Source organism: Leptonotus elevatus, chromosome 7 (genome assembly GCF_054856555.1).
Source record: "Leptonotus elevatus isolate MCC_2025b chromosome 7, RoL_Lele_1.0, whole genome shotgun sequence".
In the NCBI taxonomy this organism is placed as follows: domain Eukaryota; kingdom Metazoa; phylum Chordata; class Actinopteri; order Syngnathiformes; family Syngnathidae; genus Leptonotus; species Leptonotus elevatus.
This window is the reverse complement of record NC_141245.1, coordinates 19,513,582-19,523,054: the sequence shown is the minus strand read 5'-3', so window position 1 is coordinate 19,523,054 and position 9,473 is coordinate 19,513,582. Positions and strand designations below refer to the sequence as shown.

General features: G+C 38.4%; 1 protein-coding gene across 2 annotated transcripts in view; it reads right to left on the bottom strand.

Moving 5' to 3' along the window:
- Nucleotides 1-9,473, bottom strand: part of esamb (endothelial cell adhesion molecule b) — a 60,663-nt gene that overhangs the window by 4,459 nt on the left and 46,731 nt on the right. Inside the window, exons 3-7 of one of the 2 annotated variants that reach the window (XM_086080163.1) lie at nucleotides 7,815-8,016; nucleotides 7,468-7,623; nucleotides 3,706-3,750; nucleotides 469-591; nucleotides 171-300 (exon numbers count right to left, since the gene is read on the bottom strand). In XM_086080163.1, coding sequence (XP_085936289.1) covers nucleotides 171-300; nucleotides 469-591; nucleotides 3,706-3,750; nucleotides 7,468-7,623; nucleotides 7,815-8,016 — 656 coding nt within the window. The remainder of the gene's footprint in view (nucleotides 1-170; nucleotides 301-468; nucleotides 592-3,705; nucleotides 3,751-7,467; nucleotides 7,624-7,814; nucleotides 8,017-9,473) is intronic. The other variant, XM_086080164.1, reaches the window with a different exon arrangement.

The following is a 9,473-nucleotide window of genomic DNA, read 5'->3' as shown; positions in this document are numbered from 1 at the left end:
TCATGATTGTGATGCTTCATGATAATCTTGTTTTAAGTGCTTTGCCGCCATCTTGTTGCGTCAATAGAAACCACTTAGAAGGAGCGTCTAATATTAGCTTATTTTCATTACTCGCATCAGGGCTTTGTCCCTATAACCCCGACCGACATCCAATATTAAAGTCATCTCACTTGATCTCGTTGGCTGTCTCATCCTCGGTGTCCCGCTTCCTCCTCAGGGCAAATATGAGGAAAAGCACCATGGCGACCAGTCCCACCATGGTGCCCAATGTGGCCGCCGCTATCATGCCCGCGTTAGAAGCTACACAACAACAACACAATGTGTTAATCACATCTGCTGGAGTCCTGTGATTGGAGTGGCGTGTGTGTGTGTGTGTGTGTGTGTGTGTGTGTGTGTGTGTGTGTGTGTGTGTGTGTGTGTGTGTGTGTGTGTGTGTGTGTGTGTGTGTGTGTGTGTGTGTATACACACAGGTGATAACCTCCAGGTTAATGGAGCAGCTGTCTGAGCCGGCTGTGTTGCTGGCTCGGCAGATGTACTTCCCCGACATGCTTTTGGTCAGGTTGCTCAGCCGCAGGGTGCCTTGTCTCTCGTCTGCAAACCAACACACACACATACGTGTGCGCACACATGGTCATGAGAACTATCATTTGTTCACAACGACACAATCAGTGATAACACATGCTTGATTTCAAACTACTGCAAAACATATACTGTATGTCGCTGGCAACGAGCCGAAACCTATAAAAGTCACATTTGGTGATTTTCATATTAAAAAAAATTATAATAAAATCGATACTGTTGGTCAGTCCACACGTGTGGATTTTACTTTTACCCATATATGTATATATTAACTCATTCGCTCCCAGCCATTTTCACTGAAGCAACCCCCTTTGCTCCCGGCTGTTTTACTGGATTTTGACTGATTTTGTAAGGCCCACAAAATATTTTCAAAATAAATGTCATCATTATTCACAAATCTGTTTAAAACACTGGGGCGAAGAGCTTGTTGCAACATGTCCATGGTTGATCTCTTATACTCTGCTGTCACCTGCTGGCCGTTTTTGTAATAACTACCATTGCTTCAACCGTTCTCTTCAGTTCAGAGGCGGCATCAGTATGCTCTAGCCTAAAAAAATAAAATTTAGATCAAAACTATAAATATGTCTTTGGGAGCATGGTAATATTTATAATACAACATAATACGTTTTTGGGAGCAAATGAGTTAAGAGTAACAAAAAACGGTCTTAGTTGGGAAATTGTTTTTTTGATTTAGAAGATGTCATTCGTTCCATTCTGAAATAGATCGGACTACTCTTTTATTGGAGAGATCTTAAAAGGAAAATAATTCATTTAAATGTATGTAAAATGACCACAAAAAAAGTCATTGTAAATTAAGCTCCTGGAGAGCAAGAACTAAAAGCATATTTGAACCCTAAATAAAAAAAAAAAACTGGGTCAAATGACACTTATTTATTTTGCACTTAAACATCATTGCATGCGAGACTGTTGCATTTGGCTAGCATTTTGCTCTTCCTCACATACAGGAAGTAGTAATACCGCTATGTCATGACACCAGCATTGTGTGCATATGACGCTCGTGTTGACTCATTAGTTACAGTTTCCTGCCATTAATCCGCCATTTAATCCACCTCTGGTGCGTTTCCAACGGCCACTTTGGCAGCCCACGTACACACGGCGCTCTCCATCGCACGAGCGCGTTCGCTCGCCAGATTTTCTCCTCATATTTTCGCACACAAAGGTCGCGACACCGCGGCCAGCGCGTGTCCACCGTCGTGCTTTCACAGTATTACCATTCAACAAAATCTGTTGCAGCAGCTGCCTTTAAAACCGCCATTAAAAAATACAAATAAAATCCTCCTGCAATTCAATCTTCAGACAACACATTAAGGGATGTTGTCATCTTGTGTTGTTTTTGGAAAACATGCTTTGTGGAATTGTAATGAACAATGACCCCTGGTTGAGACCGGAGACGCCACAACACAAGGGGGGCCCTGAGAGACAGCTGATGTTGGCTCTTATAAATGACAACACTACTTCACAGTAGACGCCGCAACGACGTGTAATGGTTGCACTTGGCTGGGGCACAAAGGGAAACATTACTGGTTGAGACACTATACAATTAATCAAAATTTGTTTGATTAGAATAAAAAAAACATAAAAGAAAAAAATAAAGCATGTATTTATTTATTTATTGAATTGAACTGAACAGTAAAACAGTAAGATCTGGGGGGAAAAATATTTACTGATGTGTAATTTCGGATAAATAAATTCAGAATAGATTAATGATTATAAAATTTTCATTGGACCATGACATATATTATTATTATTATTATTATTATATTAACTTCCTCCCTGCATTAAAATGTATTTCATTTTAATCAGATTATTTTTCATAATTTCAATAAAAATTGTCTACTAAGAAATAAATAAAAATGACCAAATAATGCATTGAACAAAATAATTAACACAACCACAAAATAATCAACTCATTCATGAAAATTTACTAAAATGTAGTTCCGTGACCAAACAAAAATCAGGTAAAATACTTCTCCTGATTAACTGTATTATTTAGTTTGCATTAATTCAATCAATTGGCATTTAATATAAAGTCGATACAGAGAAGATGACTAATTTTTTTTTTTAGAAATATATGCATCTATTTACTATAATGATACTATGCCAGCCTCAATTTTGTCTACTTTTGTATTTTGCATCATGTGTAAACGCCAACCATGATCATAGCAAGAACTAAACATCTGTAATAATGTTATCGCATTTACAGCACACAATATAAGCGTGGAACTGAAAAGCAGGTTGCACAACACATACTTGCCTACATGTATTTATTTCAGTGAGCAGCAAATACTCATGTAAATATTCTTAACTCATTCACTCCCAGCCATTTTCACTCAAGCAACCCCCTTCGCTCCCGGCAGTTTTACTGGATTTTGACTGATTTTGCAAGGCCCACAGAATATCGTGTTCTTTTGCTATAAAAACAAGGACCCTACCAAAACAAAGATTAAAGGCTCTTCTTTCATCAGGAAAAAAAAGTATATTCCTATCTGTTTTCCGTTTTGCAGCAATTAGCATTAGAATATAGCTAAGTTTCATCATTTTTCACAAATCTGTTTAAAACAGTGGGGAAAAGAGCTTTTAGCAACATGGCCCATGGCTGATCTCTTATACTCTGCTGCCACCTGCTGGCCGTTTTTGTAATAACTATCATTGCTTTAAGCGACCTCTTTAAGTCAGAGGCTGCACCAAAGCCTTCTGTATGCTATAGCATAAAAAAAAAAACACATTAAAAAATACGTTTTTGGGAGCAAATGAGTTATTAATTATTTTTAAAAAATACATCTACTATGGCAGCCAATCACCAATCCAGCCTTGGCGCTAGAAGGATATCACCAAACTGTCTAGTGAACAGGATCACAATCTAACACAAGGTTTTATATTTAATACAGAGCAGTAAGTCCACAAGACACAATAGTAGACAGGTAAAGATTTAAAGGAGAAAATCTACTTTTCTTACATATTGTTAGCAACGTGTTTAATCATGGATTAAATTTGAAAGTCTTAACATAGAGCTTATCTGACTTGAAACATACTCTGATTTTTCTCCTTTAAAGCCAAAAAAAAAAAAGATTTAGGATGAAGGGATGAATGAGGTGAAACCCTTACCCATAAAGCCCAGGACCAGTATGGGCTGAGGGCATGGCCTCCATTCTTTTTTTTTGTGTGTTAGATGTTATGAGAGAAAGCAAAAAGGCAGAGATCAAAATAAACAAGAATGGCACTGCGTGATGCACATGAGGTGAAGGGGCGGAAGAGGAGGGTTAGAGATGCTCTCAGGCCCAAATCCAACTTAGGGCTCTTAGAGGGGCTGATCAAGTAATGACATGGGGCATGTTAGATTAGGCACAAAACAGGAAAAGAGGGGAGAGAGAACAGAAAGAGGGAGAGAAAGAAAGAGAGAGCGCTGAAAGAAAAGATAAGCAGTATCCAAGTTCCCGTATCAAAGGAGCGACATTAAAGTGCCCCTAAAAGGATGACATTTGTAGCCTCCTCATCAAGTGTTGCAATCAAAATAAACAACAACGTCAATCAGAGCGAGTAGCTTTCATTTGCTAAATCTAAAGACTTTATCGTCATAAAGAGATGAACGATGCACATCAATCGATGCTAAGTCCTTTTGTTCAGAAGCAGATGGCCGCGAATGGCAACGCAACCACAGATTTAAATGTTTTTTTTTTCTTCTTATTTCCGCTTTCAGCGCTCGCTAGCACAGTGTAAACTACGACAGAGGAACGCTGCTCCACCTTCACCTGGAATTGGATCAAAACGGTAAATGGAGTGCACTTTTATAACACTTTTTGATCATGTTTCCAAAACCATATTCACTTATCTCATTCAAACGTATCAGGGTGTAGCCTACACAAAGAAAGTTGTTGTTTTTTACTTTAGAATAACTTTAGCATTGAGGATCCCGCGCCAAACCCTGGCCAACGGCAGAGCAAAGAATGCTTTTTTTTTTCCCCTCTTTGGTCCCATTTTAAATCCATCTACATTGCAACTAGCCTCCTCCTAGCTAGCGCTAAGCTAATTTGTCTCTCAGATCTGGCGTCCAGGTTTGAAAACTCCCTTTTGTTTTTTGCTAGCATGACATTAGCCGGCTAACAGCGAGGCGTTAGCCAGTCAAATATTCCCATACTTGCTTCCAGGCGTCCGCTTGAATGAGCCACGTACAACGCATGTGCACTCTCCACTATTTTTGGGGGGCAATTGTTTCGTTTTGTCAGTTTTAGCCTCGTGACATGTTGTGCGGGCCTAAGTGTAAGTGTTGAGGTGTTTTACCACGACTAACATGACTTAAATCATTGCCTCATTAATCATCAATCATTGTCATTGTTAATAAAGTTTTTTTATTTTCTTTTTTTTAAGTTAGATATGATGATGCTGTAAGGACACTGAGTCAACTATGTTGTGTTGGGGTCAGCGACGAGGTGCATGACATTTGGGCCAGCACGGCAACAGCATTGCACATCATGTTTGCGTTTGCTTTGACACATGCATGATGTCATGGTCACTAAATGACACACAAACCAAAGTGTTGACACAACATTCTTAGTTTTGCACTGGTTTTAGCGTAGGATTAAAAAATAACATTGACACAGAAGGTTATTTGGGATTTATGTTAGCCGCTTTCACACAATGCTAAAAAAATATATATATATAATTACTGTATGTGAAACTGATATATAGGTCAGTCTTTGTTTTCAAGTTGATAGTAAATAAATGAGATGATGAGACAGAGTCATGTATTAAAAAAATAAATAAAACTGAATTATTCAAAAATAATAAATAACAATATACAAGCATTTTACATATAATATGAAGAATTTGAAATTGATAAAACGTAAAAAGTTTTTTAGGCCGATTCATGATCGATTAATCTGAATAAAAAAAAAAATTAAGATAAGGATTTAATGAATAAAATAACTTATTTTTTGGTCCCTTAACGCTTACAACAATAAAGATATCCAGAACATATACCTTGGTTTTTTTTTGGGGGGGGGGGGGCAATACTTTGTACTTTTATATGTGTCTAACTTTACAAGATGTATTGACTGACATTAACTCTGTCTTATGTTAAAGAAAAACAATCAACACAAAAAGCCGATTTTAAAAAGAGCTAATATTGGCTGATTAATTGTTTATACTTAATATTGTACATGTTACTGTAATATTACAAGAATAATTAATAAATACATTTTGGGGGGAAAAGTGGTAATTGCACTGACACTTGTCACTTGCTACAGTGCTCAATGCATGCGGTGTGTGCAGTTGTAAAAACAGAAATAAAATACAGTAAACACCACCTCTTTTATTTTAAGGTCTGTATTTTTAGTTGTGTATTTTTGTTGATGCAAGTTTTAGTAAATGCCCACGAGCCAAATATGTAAATAAAAAGAAAGCCGGTGAAGTGAGCCAACAAACAAGCCTAAAGCTCTCCAATTATCATGTCCATTTGTTTAATCCTCTCAAAGTGTGTGCAGCTTTCGTACATACTGAATGTTATATAAGATTATTTTCAAATTTGACGTCAAACCTGCTTTTTATTCAGCAATATTTGGAAGTGTCCATAAACATTTCATTTGGGCCTCATTTGGGAAATCATCCTGTAATTTCGATGTGAATCTCTTTGTTGTCTGCATCACAGTTCGCTGACGCTCAAACAGGACGCTAAATTCTTTCTCGTCTCAGTCAGTCAGTTTGTTTATATTATTTACAAGCTACTGTCTAGCCAGTCCTTTTCACGTATGATCCTCTTAAATCAGGCTCATAGTCTCGCTGGATACTCACCAAGTGAGCACACGCACACCAAAAAAAAAATGCTTGACAGTCCTCCACGTTGATCTTTACCGAACAATTGTCCGACCAATCGCAGCGTAGCATTTTCAAACCATGTGACAAGTTTGTTTACAGGCCGTGGAGTGCGGCGGAAAACGATGAATCACGGTCACGTTGGTCCGTTTTGGGGGAAAGTGACCTTTTTGGTGTGAACGCACTCTCAAGTTGTCACTCACTAGATTCCAACTCAAGATGCGCTATGTGGTCAAAAGTATTGGGACACACCAAATCGCGTGCAATTGTATAGTTGCATTGAATTTTTTCCTGAGATTTCTTTTTCGCCCTCATTTTGTCACTCTGCTTCCCTGGTCCTTTTCAAAAAATACACATGCGATGGGAATGTATTTTAACTCATTCACTCTCAGACATTTTCACTGAAGCAACCCCCTTTGCTCCCGGCTGTTTTACTGGATTGTGACTGATTTACAAGGCCCACAGCATACTGTGTGTTATTGCTATAAGAACATGGAACCTACAAAAATAAAGATTAGAGTCTCTTCTTTCATCAGGAAAAAAAAGTATATTCCTATCTGTTTCCGTTTTGGAGCAATTGGCATTAGAATATAGCTAAGTTTCATCATTTTTCACAAATCTGTTTAAAACAGTGGGGAAACGAGCTTGTTGCAACAAAGCCCTGGTTGATCTCTTATACTCTGCTGCCACCTGCTGGCCGTTTTTGTAATAACTACCATTGCTTCAAGTGCTCTCTTCAGTCCAGAGGCTCCATCAAAGGCCTTCTGTATGCTTTAACATTTTAAAAAAACACACACATAAAACGTATAAATACGTTTTTGGGATGATGGCAATATTTAAAATAGAACGATTTTATACGTTTTTGGAAGCAAATGAGTTACAAATGTGTCATGATGGTGGTACCTGAAGAGCTACATATATTTTAAATTGGTATTTGGTCTAAACTCTAAAGCTGTGTGAAATGCAAAAAGTCTTTTGCAGCTGTTATAGCGGGCGTCCCAATACTTTTGTCCGTATGGTGACGATTTGCTCATTAGTTGAGACTTGATGAGTACTCACTCTGCATTGGCGAGAAGAAGACCTCCTGCATGGGGGCGGTCTTGGTCCACTTGTACTGAGGGACGGGTTTCCCGTGGGTTGACTTGCAGCTCAGAGTCACGTTGCCGTTGACGACGGGCTCGCCCGTCATGGTGCACACTGGAGGGGACGGCGGGACTGGGAAGACAATATATCAGCATGTAAGCCACTGTCTTAAAACATGTTATTAAAGTTTTTGTTTTTTTTCCATGTACAGGTAAATCCTATGGTTGCATTCAAGCGCACTTCTGTGTTAAGAAGTGTGGTTACTTTGTGTGGCATTTCTGATCAAACGTAACCTTTATGTGGTGACGCTGGGGGTGCGATACCTTTGACATTAAGACGCATCTGTCCAGAAATGCCAGTGCCTCCGGGTATGATGACGTCGCACACGTAGCGCCCCGAGTCCGACTCCTGCGTGTTGTTGATGAAGATGGAGAGGTTGGCGGAGGGCATGGCGGCGCTGAAGCCCGCCCGCTTGTTGAAGTCATTCTGGCCGTGGCCCACTTCCCCCGAGCTGAAGTTGATCACCTTTTACGGACACAAGTGGGTAGAGCAAGAAGGGCATAAGGTAAAAAAAAAAAAAAGTGCATAACTTAACTTGCTGTGGTGACCCTACCTATTTAGAACATGTTTATCGTAAAACTAGCATCATTTTTAACCACTGGTAACAATAATAATGTTAAAATATTGAGCCAAAATGCTGGGTCAAATCCTACACCTAATATGTTACAGCATTGACTCGTCCAGCACTGAGTTGGTTATTAAACACCCTTAAAACTGCTGAGTCCAATAGACCCTATAACTTTGGTTTGTTTTAGAAGCTTGGGTCATTTGTATAAATCAACCCAGAAGGTTGGGTCAAATTGAGCAAAGATACCGCGGTGGTCAATCCAATTTTTGACCCAAGTTGGGTTGTTTTTGAACCAGCAGTTTTAAGAGTGTACCAAATTTGGGTTACTTTTGAGCCACTTTTAACTCATTTGCTCCCAAAAACATATAAATACGGTCTATTTTTTTTAATTACAATGCTCCCAAAGACGTATTTATACGTTTTTCTTTTAATGTTTTTTTGTTTTGTTTGCAACCTCTGAACTGAAGAGAAAGCTTGAAGCAATGGTAGTTATTACAAAAATGGTCAGCAGGTGGCAGCAGCGTATAAGAGATCAACCAGGGCCATGTTGCAAAAAAAAGCTCTTGTCCCCACTGTTTTAAGCAGATTTGTGAATAATGATGAAACTTAGCTATATTCTAACTCTAATCGCTGCAAAACGGAAACAGATACAAATGTACTTATTTTTCCTGATGAAAGAAGAGACTCTTTTAGTAGGTTCCATGGTTTTATAGCAACAGAACACAATATTCTGTGGGCCTTGCAAAATCTGTCAAAGTCCAGTAATACAGCCGGGAGCGAAGGGGGATTACTTCAGTGAAAAGGGCTGGGAGTGAATGAGTTAAGAGCGTAGTATTCTAAATTGCTCTGTAGGAGTATTCAGTAATACAATAAATGGTAAGTAAGAGTATCATCTGATTTTTTTTTCTTCAATTCAGCGGATGAAAGTCAAATGGAAACATAAATAATAGGACAATACAAGTTCAAACAACAATATCAATTTAACTATATCAAATTAAATCTTCATAAAATGACACAAAACAATAACAGTAAAAGTTGCATTTCTCTTCAAGAAAAAAATACTCAAGTAAAAATTATGTTCCATTAAACATAATCTGACAAGCACAATGTATACAAAAAAAGTATAATGAATAAATATAAGCGCATTACTACTAGGGCCAGACCAATTCATCGGCCGGTACCCACCTCTGGTAATTAGTCAAATAACATACCGGTAGGTGCATACTGCATATCATACATTCTAATTGCATTGGCTGCGTGGCATATTTGCTTGCGCAGATTAAGCATATAAACAGAAATGGACGTCCATCATAAAGATAATCCTGATGTGTGCAGATGGCAAGCGCCGACTTTT